The sequence below is a fragment of the Arvicanthis niloticus genome, chromosome X (assembly GCF_011762505.2).
Source record: "Arvicanthis niloticus isolate mArvNil1 chromosome X, mArvNil1.pat.X, whole genome shotgun sequence".
Lineage (NCBI taxonomy): Eukaryota > Metazoa > Chordata > Mammalia > Rodentia > Muridae > Arvicanthis > Arvicanthis niloticus.
In genome coordinates this window covers 40,234,029-40,254,102 of record NC_047679.1, presented here as the reverse complement: position 1 = coordinate 40,254,102, position 20,074 = coordinate 40,234,029, and the positions used below count along the sequence as shown (strand labels likewise).

The 20,074-nt window shown below is 35.6% G+C and overlaps 1 protein-coding gene across 1 annotated transcript in view; it reads right to left on the bottom strand.

The window, feature by feature from the left end:
* The window catches only part of Dmd (dystrophin), a 1,571,027-nt gene that overhangs the window by 1,176,227 nt on the left and 374,726 nt on the right, over positions 1–20,074 (bottom strand). Inside the window, exon 25 of the mRNA XM_076918257.1 lies at positions 7,243–7,404. Within this exon, the coding sequence (XP_076774372.1) occupies positions 7,243–7,404 (162 nt within the window). The remainder of the gene's footprint in view (positions 1–7,242; positions 7,405–20,074) is intronic.

Genomic DNA, 20,074 nt, shown 5'->3' with positions numbered 1-20,074 from the left:
AGACAGCCAGCGATACAACCATATGAAACCTAACCCTGAGTACTTTTTAATAAACTAAAAAAAAGGAGCTCAAAATAATCCTTAGGTTTTCATTAAACCTAATGCCATAAGACCAGACAATCTGAAATTCCTAGAAAAAAAAACTATGCAAGCACATCAAGACATTTCTGTTTTATTTTAAATTTTATGACATGAACACAGAAAGCACAGAGAAAAACAAATGCAAAAACAGAAAAAATGGTATTACAAAGCCAATAAAGTTGTGAACAGAAAACAATCAACAGTCTGAAGAGACAGTCCAGAGAATGTGAGACGATATCTGCCAAAAATTCCTCTGACTTTCTGAAGACTATTGATATTTAAATTATGAAAACAACTAAAAATGAAACAGAATAATGAAATTCACATTTTAAATTTTTAGACCATGTGAAAATATATTTATCAAAAATTAATGTAGGTAGCATTAAAATATAAAAATTCTCAAAATTTCGCCAGTATGACAATTACAAGTCACAGATAAAATTAGGTATCATCTCATCCAAGACTGGATCAGTATTAATTTTAAAAATAAAAATAAAAACTTTACTGTGAGTATATAGATAAAAATTGACACATATACTGTTGGCAGCAAAATAACATAGCATTACTACTTGAATTGACAAGGCAGAGGTTTTCTGAAGTTCAGTAAATATTATTTATAAGGCACTTGCCCTGGTCACAATTTTATGTCTAAAATATTCTGTGTACAAAAAAAGATTTGCATATTCATTTTATTGTGTCAGTACTCACAATTGCTAAGATATTAATTGAGATATGTGCCCCTCAAGATATGAATGTATAAAAATAATTATGGTAAATTATATAATATATATGTATGTTATATATAATACATACACACAAAATTGGATATTATCAGCAAATTAAAATGACATCCCTTCAAGGGAAGCCAAATGGATGATTACATTAGATCATTTTGCTAGACAGAACTAGTATAAATTAATCAGAGTATATAAAATTTAGTAATTACAGAAAGTATTCTACTGATAATATTCAAAGAAAGTGATTATTGGCCATAGCTTAACCAGGGTAAGTTTTCTGGGCTACAAAAGCCATACGAGAGAGTGTAGAAGGAATGAGTTATGATATGTGGACTCATAGATAGTAATCGTCATAAAACAATTGCAGTTGACTCTCAGAGGAAACACTGTTGAAAGAAGCGATGACTGTAAATATTAGTTCCAGTGAAAAAATTATGGGGAAATTACATTATGACTATCATCTTTCTTGAGTACTATAGATGTCTCTGCTGAAAGAAAAAACCATGACTTTCCTTTAAGCAGGGAAAAAATTGAGCTAACAAATAATATCAGTTACTCAAGTCTCTTACAGAAGCAAAAACAATACAGAAGCCAAGACACTATGTCTCCTCCAAAGATTATGAAACCTGTAACAAAGACCCCCCCCCCCATGTCAATGACTTAGAATTATTTCTAAAGAATTTAAAAGAATGGTGAGAAATGCCTTCAAATAACTCAAAGAAGAGACAAACAGACTCTGAGAGAATACATATACACTTACAAACACACACATACACATACAGAGGAGAGAGAGAGAGAGAGAGAGAGAGAGAGAGAGAGAGAGAGAGGAAGGGAAGGAAGGAGGGAGGACAGCACGGCACAATGCAATAAGAAAGTAAAGTGGAGATATAATGTAGAATTCAATAAAGGTATTTGCTGAAAAGAAGCCAATAACATGATGCTGGAAATGAAAGGCTCAATAAGCAAAATAAATGCTCATCGGATATACCTCACTGATTAATGGAGTTGAAGAAAAGTATCAGAACTTGAAAAACAAGATAAGGGAATTGGATTATTTGATAAAGTTCAAATGATTTTTAATTTCTAGAAAATGTGAGGGCTTTATGATACCACACAAAGATCAAATCTTCATATTACAGCCACAGAAGGAAAATACAATGCTGTAGGCATAGGAAACATCTTCTGATAATAAATTTTACATTTGTCAAATAAGCTTTATCATTTCCGTGTTGTATAAATGATAGAAACAATGTAAACTTACCCATATAATACCAGAAAGTAATGTCCATCTGCCAGCAAGAGATGTCAAGGATTAGGTACCATGGCAGTGGAAGATAGGGAATTTTGAACATAGTGCAATGCATTTTAGAGAGTTTGAATTGTTTCTATTACATCAAATAATTATTCCACTGGAAAAAAATAAATCTTTGTATTCTTCAAAATGTCACAAGTATGAAAGAGAATTAAATAGACATAAACAATGCATAAAGTATATCATACAAAATTGAGATTTTCTCAGATTGTACAGGATTTAAAGCCACGTTTTTACTTATCTGGCACTGTTCTAAAAAGATTAGAGATTAAATTTCCTGATTTTTTAAAGTAGATTTGCCATAAGAAACTCAGTTGGTAAATAAATTTTGTACATTAAATATAAAGATATTTTACTATAGAAAGTCTCAAACTATAATTGTATATAATTATAGAATATGTTTTATAAATTATAAATTAAAAAATTAAATATTTCTAGTTGATTCTACCTTAGCAACTTTGTAAGATATGTGATATATTTATCGAGATAGATTTATAAATTAATTGAACATACTTTAAATTCATGTAAAAATATATACCTACTTTATACTTATATTTTACATTTTACTGTATAAAAATACTGTTCTTAGACCATGTCATTAAAAAAACATATTATTATAAGGGATGATATTGTCATTCATATTAGAATTGCTTAAATAATGCATCATATAAACTTCAATATAACATAAATTTACTTTAAACTATCAAAAGTAAGACAAACGTTGCATGGCCTTTTTGAGACTATCGTCAGGACATTAATGAAAAAAAACATTAGGGATGGAGGACCACATGAGAATAAGGATGGTTTCCAAATTTGTAACAAATTTATAAATTCTTCAGAGAATTCTGAAGATGTACAGCTTGAGCCCTGGTTCTATCTTACTACCCATTATATGTTTGTGAAAAGTAAACAACAATCTTATAAAATTATCATCCTGGCTACATATAAAATTTTTTATCAAACCAATGGAAACAGTAAAGAACTTAACAAAATGTGTCTAATAAAATATGATCCTCACCTACAATCTAATGGAAATTTTCAATTCATTATCAGATTTAGAAAATTCAAATTACATAAATCAAATCCCATCACTATGTGCAGTAGCATAAGTGAGAAGTGTCAGCCATAGTCTTAGGCATTTCAATACTTGAGCCTTATTTGTGGCATTGTTTGGTAGCTTTTGGTGTGGTATAGCCTTACTGGAGGGAAGTATGTCACTTAGGGTGGTTATTGAGATTAAAAAAACCATCGTTACTTGAAGTTTACTGTTTACTCTGTACTTTGTGTTTTAGATTTAAAAAATAAAGTCTTATGTTCCCTATCCTGGCAGTGGGCCTTCTGACTGCTGTTTTTTATTTTCCACTATGGATTCTAACTTTTGGTGTAACAAGCCAAAGTAAATGCTTTCACTCATAAGTTGTCTTGGTATAGTATTTTATAATAATAACAGAAAATTAACTAATATACCAAACCATTAAAAATGTAAGGTGTTTAAATATGTATGTCTGTCTGTGAGCACACACATGTGCATGCTGTAAACCATCTAACTAAACTCTCATGCCAGGCATGAACAAAAACACCTCTAAAGTTGGTTTATGGAGTTTAAGAGATCTCTAAAACATTATAGAGTCGTGCTGTTGGTCTTTTTGCCTCCCAGAGTTTGAATGTAGTGCCATATTGTTGAATATATCAAATACTTCAGATTCAGGACATGGGGAATTTACCTAGAACTAAGCCAGAAGTCTCTTCCCTGAGGACTGGGCTCATATGATTGTAAGTTATTATACAAACTGTCAGGAGAGAGGAACAATCAGTAGTACTACCCAGCTGTAAGTCTGTGAACCTCAACAATTAGTTTACCAACAAGTTAACCACAGTGGTGCAATAATCATACTCTTTATCTTGGACAGCTGTCTTTTTGTACTTAATATTCACTTTAAAAAGGGCATCACTGCTGGGCAGTGGTGGCGCATGCCTTTAATCCCAGCACTTGGGAGGCAGAGGCAGGCGGATTTCTGAGTTGGAGGCCAGCCTGGTCTACAGAGTGAGTCCAGGACAGCCAGGACTACACAGAGAAACCCTGTCTTGAAAAAACCAAAAAAAAAAAAAAAGCATTCATGCCATGAAGTGTAAATATTCAACTGGCTATGGCTGGTTAGCTCATTTCTATGAAATGATTTGAAATTTATAATACATTGTCAATGGCAAATAATAAATGAAAAAGCAACAGGAAGAATAAACCAGAAAAAATATTAATTTTACATACTTTTAAGTACAATAAGATATAACTGTCAGAAGTTTGTCACATGATGTGTATTCTCATACAGTTAGGATTTTTTTTTAACTCAGGAATCTCAATTTAAACTGAAGAAAAAAAGTATTTAGAAATTCCATTTAGTAGTAAAACTTGTAGTGCACCACACGGTGGAGACAGACACTCACAGATCTGGATCAGCATCTCTCAGAAAATCTAAGTTTTTATGTAAATGATTAGCAACCACAGAAATACAATATATGCATTTTTTTCTGTTTTTTTTTTAATTGATGTAACAAAAATGTGATTTCAGACAGGGACTACAAAGTCTACTTAACTTTAAATTGGTATTGAGCTATGACATACATTTAAGGAAATGTATTTCAGTTTTTTTCTGCCCACTTATAAAACATTCAAATTCATTCACATTACAGAAAATAAAACTAAATAAATGTAATTTCACTGGCTTTCTAAGTAACTCCTATGTCTGAAACACTGTGTTTAAATTTGTTTGTTTAATTAGTTTATATTTATCTCTATTTACATTTATTTATTCTTTTCTCATACATTATATCCTGACCACATTTTCACTTCATCCACTCCTCTCAGTTATGTACACCCCCCCATCCCCTGCTCCTTTGTTTCCCTCCAGAAAAGAGCAGGCCTCCCAGTGATATCAACTGAACAGTGCATAAACAAGATACAGCAAGACTAGGCAATTCGCCTCATATTAAGTGTGGACCAGGCAACCCAGTAGGAGGCAAAGGGTCCCAAAAGCAGGAAAAAAGTGTCAGAGACACCTCCCACTGCAACAGTTAAGAGTCCCGCAAGAACACACTGCTATACAATCTAAATTTTTTATTTCTCAGACAGCTTCTATACACTCAAACTCTGTCTTCAAACTAGCACTTCAGCTGGAATTTTGGAAATGCAACCCTTCAACTAAAATTCTAGTGCTTGATAACTTTGTAACAGAAAACAAATTTATTTACAATCACTGTGAAAAAAAACAGGTTCAACTAAGTAAATGCTCAACAGTTTTCAGCTGCTTTGTATTCTCTAATGTTTCATATTGTCATATATATAATAGAGGGAAGTCAATGCCAAATAACTATCATATTATATGCTTATTTTCAATAGGATACAGAAGAGGATCAAATACCACTCTTGTCTCAAACAGTCAAGATACATTTTCTTAAAAGCCCTCCTTTTTTTTTAACCTAAGCTAATAAAAGCATTAGTCTGTCTTCAATGTGATACACACACACACACACACACACACACACACAAACACACACACACACAGCCAAACTCTGACTATAAAAGCTTCTGTTGAGTCAAGTTTAGATAGTCACATGAATGGTAAATACTACAGAACTTGACTAGACATTCTAAGGTTATTTTCTTCGTGCATGAAAAGTGGTGATAATTTAGTATTATCTCTATTTCTGTTAAAGTATTTATTGTTCTTGTCCCATGTCTGATTTTATCACCACAATTCTCTACATCCAATTTGTTCTTCATCGACTGCAACAGTGTGCATTTCATCAGGAATCCATTCTTCTAGAATTTGCCATATTATGAAAACTTCATATGATCTGTTCAAGTTCCGAGGGACTTCATTTGTTCAATGTAGAAAATATGGTGAACTACTAAATGCTAATATGCGCACTTATACTCTGAGTACCAACTGTGATTCACTGAAGCAGGCTGGCATTTGTAGCCATGATCTACAATTCCTATATTTTATACAACTATCTGATTTTTAAACTGGATTGCTTCTAAAATTTGCATAAATAAAATAGAAAAGGAAAAATGGATTTAAACATCATTTTCTACTACCCTCACATAATTCCATACAGATATTAATTACACTTGGTTGTTAGTTGTGTGTGTGTGTGTGTGTGTGTGTGGGTGTACTTTAAAAAGTACATATTTGCTGGGCAGTGGTGGTGCATGCCTTTAATCCCAGCACTTGGGAAGCAGAGGCAGGCGGATTTCTGAGTTCGAGGCCAGCCTGGTCTACAGAGTGAGTTCTAGGACAGCCAGGGCTACACAGAGTAAGCCTGTCTCAAAAAACCAAAAAAAAAAAAGTACATATTTGTTACTTCTAGTATCTTAGTTTAAAAAATAATAATGTGCATGTGATTTGACATGCATTTACATGTTATTAAAAACAGAAATTTGCTGTCTAAAATATCATATGGAATATGTTACAGTATGAAATTTATTTACTTAATCCCAACTTGTATAGGATGAATTTCTACTTTCAGTATCATTTTCAGAAATGTAATTAGAAACACTTAATAATTTGGATTCAAAGAAGGAGAGTACGTGAGTTTGTGCACATGAGTACATCGATTATGATCAATAGCAATGGGGTGAATATGTCTACCTGTGTTGTTAGCTACTTGTAACACAGTAGGAAGACAGAAACATAGTTTAGAACTAATATCCATCATAACAAATATGAGTTGTTTGCAAATGGTTGATAATCATGTTTAAGAAGAGAATAAATTATTTCTGTGTCATAAAAAATACTATGCTTTGGCTTTCATCTATATTGAGTATAGTTTTGAAACATTTGTGAACAATGGATATCAGCTCTTTTGGGTTTCATTGTCTCTATTTGAAAATGGTGCACTGCATAATTCAGAAAAATAAATCTTAGAATTACAATGTAGACTTATTTAAGCTGTCACTTCCAAATAGTTCAATGAATAAATGAAAGGGAACTTCCTCACAATTAGTTAAATAATACCTAAATAGGAAAACCAACAGCACCCCACTGAAGTTGAAACATTAAAAATAAAAGAAAAAACAGAAACAAATGTTCCTTTCCAGTTTGGATGACTTGCCTGGGCTTCCTGAGGCATTTGAGCTGCATCCACCTTGTCAGCAATATAAGCTGCCAACTGCTTGTCAATGGATTCAAGCGACTCCTGAATTAAGTGCAAGGATTTTTCAATTTCCTGGGCAGACTGGATACTCTGTTCAAGCAACTTTTGTTTCCTCACAGCCTAAATAGAAGAAGAAATAAGAGTGAATTATTGAAATATTTGTTCATAGTGCATTCTCTACAATTTCTGTCACACGGTTAGTGAAGAATCTAGAGTCTTCCACAGTCACCTTTTTGTAAGACAGATTACGCAGCTTTCGGGCACTCATTCAGCTCTGCTTATATAAATAAAAGGAAAAGGAAAAAAATCAACACTTGGTACACAGAACAGAGGTGTCTGCAGGGAAAAATGTCTCAGTATCATGCACATCAAAGGAAGAAGCTGGAAGAAAACATTAGCAAAATCATCTCAGTTGTTGCAATCTGTCGATCTCAGGCTGAATGTTCCTCCTGATCTCATTATATAGTTCAAGCGATTTGGTTTACTTAGAATAGGGTCACCGTCATCACAATCCAATTCAAGACAGATAATCCACTTCTACCGGCTAGACACATAAGCAATCTGTTCACAATAGGCTCCTTTCGAAAAGAAATATTTTACTATAACCATCTGTTTAAGGATTTACTTTGAATACAATTTTCATCCCACTTTGTAAAATTGTTTTCCTCTCTCTACTTTTTCTTTTACAATTTGGATTATGGAAACATTACAGTTGAATGGTATACTATTATTGAAGTAGAAGAAATATTAACTAAATATAACATAGCTGTAATTAATCATTATTTAATTAATCATGATTGTTACCATAAAAAATGTTAGGCTTATTTAACATTTTTCAAGTATTAATAGCATTCTAAAGAGATTGTGAAGTCTACTTCGAAGGATCAAATGACCTTAAAATAATTTTTTCCTCAAGGTAAAGAATGAGTCAAAAAAATTATTTTAAATTTCTTAAGTCATCCATCACATAAAGGTATAGGCCTGATTGTGATATGATAGTACTAATAAATCTGCATCCCAGAGATTACCCTCTGATTATAAATGGCCTTTTTTTACATTGAGCATATTTGAACAAACATACATATATACATACATATATATGTAATTGCAATATGCTATTATTTTGACAAGTGAATGTAGAGCATACTATTATTCTTGTTGAGTAATAATATTTACTTAAAGATATCTGGAAAATGTGAAAAGGATCTGGGGGCCTACATGAATACTTCTTCCTATTCTTGTTACTTTCTCAAATCTGGTAAATATCACTGTAATGTACCCTTTGAATTTTTGAAAATATTATTTGTTTACTCCCTTTTAATTATTAAGATTTCCTTATAAAAAGGTATGGATCCAAATTTAATTTTGATGAAAATAAATCAGGTATCATTTTTTAAATCATATTATAAATCATATTTAATCCCCATTACCATATCTGACCTTCTATTTCTTTTCTACTAACAAAACTGTTTATATCTACAGTATGGTATTTGACTTTTGTATGTGATGTAGAATACTTAAATTAATCTATTTAACATATTAATTGTCATTTATTTTATGTTTTCATAGTTTCTATTATTTTTAATTTACATTGATATTCCACATTGTAGTTTCTCATTAATTATGTATATTTACTTTGGATCCTAGCTCTAATGAGGGTCTTTTCTGAATATCAGTTTCCAGAAACAATACCAACAGCTTTTGTTCACGACTAAATGAATGATGCAAAAAAGTGATTTGTTTAATGGAGAAAAGAGGAAAAAGTTCAAGCTGCCAAAAAAAAAATGGATGTATAATGGAAACCTCTTAGAGATGCTTACATTTGAAGAATAACTCTTGCTTAACATAGTTTTAAGTATAACAATAGGGTGGACAATATATAAACAACATTTAATCTATTTCTATTAAAACATCACAAGATTGAGGACTGAGACCTTGCTCTAAACTCATTTCAGTCCAACATCAAACAAATTGCTTTCCATAATTATTCAGAAAACAGTGTTCATAGTTACAATAAGAAGCCTTCACTTTCTGTATTATAGGAAAGACTGTCTGTAACATACAAAGAGTCCTCCAGACAAGTGGATCTCTAACTAATGACACAATGTCAGCATTGTGACAGGTGGCTACAGAAGCCTTCCAAACATAGTAGGGAGTAATTGTGTGTTCAGGCATTGTTTAAATGTGGTCCTTTCTTTGATGAAAGGCAAAGCCAACATACTAATCAGTAGACATTTGTAGAATGTTAATGTAATTGAAAATGATGTAATGCAGTAGAATTTTAAATCATACCACTGGCCTCAAATTTATGTTTCTAAACCTAATTGTTGTATTTCCATTCTTGAGATTAAATGGGCTTGCATGACATAGCATAGCCTGAAGATGATAATAAAAGATCTGAGGGGGTTTGTTTCTTAGCCAACCTGACAAACAGTCAATAAAAGAGTGATTACATGGATTGCTTGATTATCTCAGGCAGTAAAAGACTTGATGTCAGTCCAAGCTTTGAACCAGTCATGGCATAAGCTGGTTTCTATTTCTAAACATCTTATTAGGCAGACCCCAATAGGATGCCAGCCTGTGACTTTGCAGGACACTTTGCCACACCTTGACCTGCTGAATGGAATTAGGAACTCCCAAGCCATAATCAGGTATATCCTACAATCTCAAAACAATGCCTGTCATTTAAAAATGTTATTTCATCAATTTAGCTAATCCACTCAGCAATAATAGGAATCATAGAGATAAACAGAAATAGCAAATATTAGAGTAGTTATAAAACTATGTGCAGGTGAAAACAAAATCCTAGGAATGGCTCCCTGGAAATGAAGATATTTTGCTCTATATTTTTAAATTAAAGAAGGTACAAAAGCAGACAATACTTTAAAATTTACTATTATTGCCCTCCTGCAGTCTGAGGCCTGCGGGTTAGTGCACCCAGGAGCCCCCCAGACACATTCTGGGGGATCCATAGAACCCATAGCCAGCGCTAGCTCCTCCTGCAGTCTGAGGCCTGCGAGTGAGTGCACCTAGGAGCCCCCCAGACACATTCTGGGGGATCCATAGAAACCCATAGCAGCGCTAGCACGTCCCTTCCGCCGCTCGCCCCTCCTGCAGTCTGAGGCCTGCGGGTAAGTGCACCCAGGAGTCCCCCAGACACATTCTGGGGGATCCATAGAACCCATAGCCAGCGCTAGCACGCTCCTTCTGCTGCTCGCCCCCCCTCCGGTCTGAGGCCTGCAGGGTCTGAGTCCCAGACCAGACCTCTACCAGGTCTGCAGTTGTGTGGACCCCGGATTCCACCTGAGACATACTGGAAGGTCTGCTCAACCCAGAGCCACAGAGGAACAACTGAACTCAGAGTGTCAGACAGCATACCCTGAGATATCCAAGAGGAGACACTGCACCCAGAACAGCAGACATCTAGCTGGACTGCTACCTTGGAGGCACCATATCCTGAGGCATCCTAGAGATACCACTGTAATCAGGGCAGCTGGAAAAAATCACAAAGACATCTGGACTCCTAGAAGACCAAACAAAAGCGAGACAACTGGAAAGACAGGCTTCAATCAGAGACAGAAGTACAGGTAGCACTAGAATTAACCAGATGGCAAAAGGCAGGCGCAAGAACGTAAGCAACAGAAACCAAAGTTACATGGCATCATCAGAACCCAGTTCCCCCCATCATAGCAAGCCCTGAACACCCCATCACACCAGAAAAGCAGGATTCAGAATTAAAATCACTTCTCATGATGATGATAGAGGACTTTAAGAAAGACATAAATAACACTCTCAAAGAACAGATAGAAACCCTTAGAGAGGAAACACAAAAATCCCTTAAGGAATTACAAGAAAATGCAACCAAACGGGAGAAGGAATTAAACAAAACCATGAAGGATCTAAAAACGGAAGTAGAAAACAATAAAGAAATCACAAAGGGAGAACACCCTGGAGATAGAAAACTTAAAAAAAAACTATCAGGAGTCATAGATACAAGTATTACCAACAGAATACAAGAGATGGAAGAGAGAATCTCATGTGCAAAGATACCATGGAAAACATTGACACAACTGTCAAAGAAAATGCAAAATACAAAAAGCTACTAACCCAAAATATACAAGAAATCCAAGACACAATGAGAAGGCCAAACCTAAGGATAATAGGAATAGATGAGGGGGAAGACTCCCAACTTAAAGGACCAGTAAATATTCTCAACAAAATTATAGAGGAAAACTTCCCTAACCTAAAGAAAGAGATGTCCATAAATATACAAGAAGCCTACAGAACTCCAAATAGTTTAGACCAGAAAAGAAATACTTCCCGCCACATAATAGTCAAAACATCAAATGTACAAAACAAAGAAAAAATACTAAAAGCAGTAAGGGAAAAAGGCAAAGTAACATATAAAGGCAGACCTATAAGAATTACACCAGACTTCTCACCAGAGACCATAAAAGCCAGAAGATCCTGGACTGATATCATACAGACCCTAAAAGAACATAAATGTCAGCCCAGACTACTATACCCAGCAAAACTGTCAATCATTATTGATGGAGAAACCAAAATATTCAATGACAAATCCAAATTTACACAGTATCTCAACACAAACCCAGCACTTCAAAGGATAATTGGTGGAAACTCCATCACAAGGAGGGAAACTACAACCTGGAAAAAGCAGGAAAGTAATCTTCCAAAAACCGTAAAAGAAGGTAGCTACACAAACATATCTCCACTGCCAATAACAAAAATAACAGGAAACAACACTCATTTTTCCTTAACATCTCTTAATATCAATGGACTCAATTCGCCAATAAAAAGACATAGACTATCAGACTGGATACGTAAACAGGACCCAACATTTTGCTGCATTCAGGAAACGCACCTCTGTGGAAAGGACAGACACTACCTCAGAGTAAAAGGTTGGAAAACAATCTACCAAGCAAATGGTCCCAAGAAACAAGCTGGAGTAGCGATTCTAATATCAAATAAAATCAGTTTTCAACCAGAAGTAATCAAAAAAGATAAAGAAGGACACTTCATATTCATGAAAGGAAAAATGTACCAAGAGGAACTTGCAATTCTCAACATCTATGCCCCAAATGTAAGGGCACCCACATACATAAAAGACACTTTACTAAAACTTAAAGCATACATTGCACCCTACACAATGATAGTGGAGATATTCAACACCCCACATTCTCAGCTATGGACAGATCATGGAAACAGAAACTAAACCTGAGACACAATGAAACTAACAGAAGTTAGTGAACCAATTGGACTTAACTGACATCTATAGAACATTTCATCCTAAAACAAAAGAATACACCTTCTTCTCAGCACCTCATGGTACCTTCTCGAAAATAGACCATATAATTGGTCACAAAACAGGCCTCAACAGATACAAAAAGATTGAAATAATCCCCAGCACCTTATCAGAACCACCATGGATTAAGACTTGTCCTTGACATGGACAAAAACATCAGAAAACCGACATACAATGGCAACTGAACAATGCTCTACTCAATGATACTTGGTCAAGGAAGAAATTAAGAAAGAAATTAAAGACTTTTTAGATTTAAATGAAATGAGGACACATCATATCAAAACATGTGGGACTCATTGAAAGCAGTACTAAGAGGAAAAATCATAGCTCTAAGTGCTCACAAAAAGAAAGTGGAAAGAGCATACATCAACAACTTGACAGCAAACCTGAAAGCATTAGAACAAAAAGAAGCTAGTATACCCAAGAGGAGTAGACGGCAGGAAATAGTCAACTCATGGCTGAAATCAACCAAGTCGAAACAAAAAGAACTATACAAAATATCAACAAAACCAGGAGCTGGTTCTTTGAGAAAATCAACAAGATAGACAAACCCTTAGCCAGACTAACCAAAGGGCGCAGAGACAGCATTCAAATTAATAAAATCAGAACTGAAAAGGGAGACATAACAACAGAAACAGAGGAAATTAAAAAAAATTATCAGATCCTACTACAAAGGACTATATACTCAACAAAATTGGAAAATCTGGAGGAATGGACAATTTTCTAGATAGATACCAGGTACCAAAGTTAAACGAGGAGCAGATAAACCACCTAAACAGTCCCATAACGCCTAAAGAACTAGACACAGTCATTAAAAATCTTCCCACCAAAAAATGTCCGGGGCCAGATGGTTTCAGTGCAGAATTCTTTCAGACCTTCAAGGAAGACCTAATACCAATCCTCTTCAAGTTATTCCATCGAATAGAAACAGAAGGAACACTACCCAATTCATTCTATGAAGCTACCATTACACTCCTACCTAAACCACAGAAAGACCGCAACAAAGAAAGAGAACTACAGACCAATCTCTCTTATGAATATTGATGCAAAAATACTCAATAAAATTCTCGCAAACCGAATCCAACAACACATCAAAACAATTATCCATCAAGGTCAAGTAGGCTTTATCCCAGGGAATGCAGGGATGGTTCAATATTCGGAAATCCATCAATGTAATTCCACTACATAAATAAACTCAAAGAGAAAAACCACATGGTCATATCACTAGATGCTGAGAAAAGCATTGACAAATTCAACATCCCTTCATGTTAAAGTCTTGGAAAGATCAGGAATACAAGGCCCATATCTAAACATAGTAAAAGCAATATACAGCAAGCCAGTAGCCAACATCAAACTAAATGGAGAGAAAACTTGAAGCAATCCCACTAAGATCAGGACTAGGCAAGGCTGCCCACTCTCACCTTACCTATTCAATATAGTACTGGAAGTCTTAGCTAGAGCAATTAGACAACAAAGGAAGTCAAAGGGATACAGGTAGGAAAGGAAGAAGTCAAAATTTCACTATTTGCAGATGATATGATAGTATACTTAAGTGAACCTAAAACTTCCACCAGAGAACTCCTAAACCTGATAAACAACTTTAGCAATGTGGCTGGATATAAAATCAACTCAAACAAATCAGTAGCCTTCCTCTACTCAAAGGATAAACAGGCAGAGAAAGAAATCAGGGAAATGACACCCTTCACAATAGCCACGAATAAAATAAATTATCTTGGAGTGAATCTAACAAGCAAGTGAAAGATCTGTATGACAAGAACTTCAAGTCTCTCAAGAAAGAAATTGAAGAAGATCTCAGAAGATGGAAAGATCTCCCATGCTCATGGATTGGCAGGATTAATTTAGTAAAAATGGCTATCCTGCCAAAAGCAATCTACAGATTCAATGCAATACCCATCAAAAATTCCAAATCATTCTTCATAGAGATAGAAAGAGCAATTTACAAATTCATATGGAATAACAAAAAACCTAGGATAGTGAGAACTATTCTCAACAATAAAAGAACCTCTGGGGGAATCACCATTCCGGACCTCAAACTGTACTACAGAGCAGTAGTGATAAAAACTGCTTGGTATTGGTACAGAGACAGAAAGGACGATCAATGGAACAGAATTGAAGACCCAGAAATGAACCCGCATACCTATGGTCACTTGATATTTGACAAGGGAGCTAAATTCCATCCAGTGGAAAAAAGGACAGCATTTTCAAGAGTGGTGCTGGCTCAACTGGAGGTCAACATGTAGAAGAATGCAAATTAATCCATTCTTATCTCCTTGCACAAAGCTCAACTCCAAGTGGATAAAGGACCTTCACATAAAGCCAGGTACACTGAAAATATTAGAAGAGAAGTTGGGGAAGACCCTCGAATACCTAGGCACAGGGGAAAAGTTCCTGAACAGAACACCAATGGCTTATGCTCTAAGATCAAGAATCGACAAATGGGACCTCATCAAATTGCAAAGCTTCTGTAAGGCAAAGGACACTGTCAACAAGACAAAACGGCAACCAACAGATTGGGAAAAGATCATTACCAATCCTACATCTGATAGGGGGCTAATATCTAATATTTACAAAGAGCTCAAGAAATTAGACGCCAAACAACAAAATAACCCCATTAAAAAATGGGGTACAGAGCTAAACAAAGAATTCTCAACTGAGGAACTCGAATGGCCGAGAAGCACCTTAAGAAATGCTCAACATCCTTAGTCATCAGGGAAATGCAAATCAAAACAACACTGAGATACCACCTCACACCAGTCAGAATGGCTAAGATCAAAAACTCAGGTGATAGTAGATGCTGGCGAGGATGTGAAGAAAGAGGAACACTCCTGCATTGTTGGTGGGGTTGCAAGCTGGTACAACCACTTTGGAAGTCAGTCTGGCGGTTCCTCAGAAAATTGGACATAGCACTACCTGAGGACCCAGCTATACCACTTCTGGGTATATACCCAGAAAATGCCTCAACAAATAATAAAGACATATGCTCCACTATGTTCATAGCAGCCCTATTTATAATAGCCAGAAGCTGGAAAGAACCCAGATGCCCTTCAACAGAGGAATGGATACAAAAAATGTGGTACATTTACACAATGGAATATTACTCAGCTATTAAAAATAATGAATTCGAGAAATTCTTAGGTAAATGGATGGATCTAGAAAATATCATCCTGAGTGAGGTAACCCAATCACAAACGAACACACATGGTATTTACTCACTGATAAGCGGAGATTAGCCCAAAAGTTTGAAACAACAAAGATTCAACTACCAGACGACACGAAGCTCATGAAGAAGAAAGAACAAGTGAGGATGCCTAGGTCTTTCTTAGAAGGAGTAACTAAATAACCAAGGGAGCAAATATGGAGACAAAGTGTGGGTCAGAATCTGAAGGGGGGGTTGTAGGGAGACCATTGTGTCTGGGTATTCATTCCATAGGCAGTCACCAAAAATAGACGCTGATAGGGATGTCAAGATGGGAAAGCTGACAGCAGCCTGATAAGGCTGTCTCCTTAGAGGTCTCTCAGAGTCGGACATACCCAGAGACAGATACCCACAGCTATCCGTTAATCTGATCAAAGTTCCCAATGGAGGAGTTAGAGAGTAAATTGAAGGAACCGTGAACCATAAGGGCTGGTGGCCCTGTGAGGAGGGCAAGAATACCAACCAGCCAGAGCTCCCCAGGGTCTAAACCACCAGCCCAGGAGCACATAGGGAGAGACACATGACTCCAGCTGTATATGTAGGGGAGGATGGCCCTGTTGGGCATAGGTGGGAGACAAGATCATTGGTACCCTGAAGGCTGAGCACTGAGGGGGGGGATCTGAGGGTGGGGAGGGAGGCTGGGGGTAGGTGGGTAAACACCTTCATAGAGGCAGGAGGAGGGGGGATGGGATAAGGGGTTCCTGGGTGGTGGGGGAAATATGGTAAGGGGATAAAATTTGAAATGTAAATATTATATCCAATAAAAGAGGGGAAAAATAGAAAAGCGGTTAGAACCAACATTCTTAATAAAATGTCAGCCCTCTTAAAAAAAAAAAAAACTATCTTGATACTAAAATTTGTTTTGAGAATTGTATATTGCAGAATGATCAGCCTTGGTGTATCTACTCAACAAGCAAGATGGGCAGACCTGCTCAAACCTCTGAGGTCCGTGAATTCCATCTGGAGGCAGCGAAGACACAGCATCAGAGGATTGTCAACTTGCTCTCCCCCCCACTCCTCTTCTAATATCTCAATGCCCATAATCAGCTTGAAGAAGCTAATGAGGAGTCAGCGCCCCTATTCCCTGGGCATGGGGACTAAGGTGGTAAATGTTGGGCTGTCTCCCTAGGGAAAAGTAGTGGTTTTGTCGGAATAGAGAGGATTAGCTAGGGTTATTGCATAGCCATAACCTATTAGTAGAAGTCTGTATAATTAATATCAAGATGAAGATATAAATTCTTAAATGTCACCGATTTACTTTGTTTACAAATTTTAAGGTTTTCATTGGCATGAGCTTCTTAGTGATATAAGAGTGGGATGAATATTGTTACTCTCATAGGCATTGTACCAGTATAACACACTTAGGAATACAAAGCTTAGACCCAGTCCTTCTTTAACTTTTTTAACTGATTTGAGATGGTCAGCCTGTGAGTTAAGGGACTATAGCAAATTCATGACTTGGAGTTTATTATAAGGGTGTTCTCTATGTTTTATTTAGAAATTGCTGAGTGGAGTTAACAGGCAACAGTCCAGATTACCTTACATGGATAGCTGGTTTTCAAAACATCAGAAATCCTTAGAATTGACATGACAAACATTTCAGTATTAATGTTCATTTTCATTAGAGACCTGTCTGCTCTGGACAGCTTCCTATGTTAAATTCTAAGAAGAAATTGAGCATCCTTGGAGTTACTCCAGTTGTGGTGAGACAGCCACTAGGCAAGAATTGCCACTTTCCTTCTACAGACAAATTACTGTCCAGAAAAGGACACACTTGCAGAATAGTCGACTGATTATATCTGCCTAGACAGAGTAATCAGTCCTTAATAATTCTGCAGCACTAAGGTCTGTCAGATGATCCTGGGCCAGAAGGCAGAAGAACAGATGCTCCAACGTTTTGAAGTAGAGCGAGTGTCCAGGTGTTCAGAGGTCTTTATATTGGCTAAGTTTTAGAAGCTATGCTTTGTGCTTCCCACAATTATAGTCAACTCAGTCATTCTGGATTTCTGATGGGGTTGAAAACTTATAGCTATTTACTTTGAGAGAAAAGATCTGAGTGTATGGTCATCAGCTGACATTCATCCTAAAGCCAAGGAAAAAGCCAGGTTCAGAACTAAGTGTTTTAGTTAGGATAGATGACAGAGGTGCTGGTTAGTCAACAAAAGGATGGACTGGGTATTAGGACTATCTTGTACCTCACTGGTACAAATAGGCATAATTATGCTCTAATTGTATTTTGAGAGAAAAGTTTCATTTTAACAGGAAGGGTGATGTGTAGGAGGAGCTAAGGTGGGAGGAGTACTGAGAGGAGGAAAAGGAGTAAGAAGAGGAGAAGAAGAAGGAGAGGAGAAGCTAGGTGATGAAAGAGAGATAGAGGGGGGAGACAGGGAAGCAGATGTTCATGTATCTCCACCAGTCAAAGATAGTTGATATATCTAGGTTGGGTAGTGGGTTACACCTCTGATTGAACAATACCAAACTTATAAAGCCTATGATTAACATTTCTTAAAAAAATGTATAAATGCAAAAAGGAAAAGGGGGCATGGGATAGGGGTTTTCTAAGGGGGGGGGAATGGGGAAACGGGATGGTATCTGAAGTGTAAATGAAAGATCTAATAAAAAAATTAAAAAAAAAATTTACTATTATTTTAATGTTTTCTCCAGTATAACCTAAGAAAATATAAATGCTTTCAAAATAAATTTTTAATAATTTGTTTTGCTACAAAAATAACTGAACTGATTATTGCTCAGATTCTCATGTATTTCTCTTTTGTGTAACAGTATGGCAAACACATAAGTAATAACTTTGGGCTGAATACATAAAACAAAGATCATTGGGCAGAAAGTTGGGGGAGGAAGAAGAGTGAGGGAAAGGAGAGGGATATGAATATGATCACAATAATTTTGTACAAAATTCTCAAAGAATAAGAAAATATTTTATAAAAGAAACTCAGGAAGAATGAATTCATTGTGTCAAATCACAAAGAATTGGAATGAATTGGAATAGGAGATAGATAAGCTCATGACTGAAAATTCATTTTGAATGTGAGCATCTCATCACTAAAATAGTTTATTGGGTGAAATTATAATCTACATTTGCTAATAGCAAATATTCCAGTGAATGCAAAATTTATTATGAAAATTATGTCTTAAATATTAATATATATATATATATAAATTTCTCTTCTATGTAAGAAGAATGTAATCATAGCATCAACATGTGATGTATTACTAGGGGATATATCATTTTAAACCGTACCTAGAGAGCAGAAAATTAAATCTAAACTGCATGTGCTAAATAATATGAAAGCAGCTTCTTTTTAAAATTTCCTAATCAACACTGTCCTTCTTTAATTTGTTGCATTGTACACAAATTACATTCATTATTACTCATACACACACATACACACACACAAACACACATACACACACACACATACACACACACACACACACACACACACACACACACACAGATGGGCTATAAGGCCAGGTGGAAAAAATGCTTACCTAGCATGTGAAGACCATAAGTTCTCTCTCTCATATATCCATATATCCATATTTTATATATGGATATAAAATAAAATAACAGACAAGAATAATGAGTGGCAGTCAGAAAACAAGGCTAAGAATGTATCCACTGATTAATCTTGCAATTGTTTTTATTTTAATCCTAGAAAATCTAAAAGGCAGTGACCATTATGTTGTAAACATAAACAGTAGGAAGTAAGGGGTTACATATAATTAGGAAAAAACCCCCAAACAAACAATGTTAATACCTGTAAACTAATGTATGTTGTTAATTATTCAAAAGACAGTAAGCATAATGAGATTAGTCCAGAAACTTTGCTGGTTGTGTGTCAAGTAGCCAATACTAGATAAATAGATGTCCTTTATAAGTAAGGTTAGCAATGTAAGTTCAGCACAGTATGTGTGACAAAAATTTTACCATGGAACATCCCTTAGTAACAGAAATTCTCTCAAATCAGCAATTAGAGTACTTTGTGACAAAAATGGTACCTTGGAACATCCCTTAGTAACAGGAAATCTCTCAAATGAGGAATTAGACTACTGTGTGACAAAAATCTTGCCTTGGGACATCTCTTAGTAACAGAATTTTCTCAAATCAAGAATCAGACTTTTAAGATAAACTGGACCCAGGGCTTGTAGACAACTCATTTTGCTTAACTCATAAAATGCATCTCTGATGGTCTCTTTTCTTTGAAGTACCTACAATGGCTACAGGGATC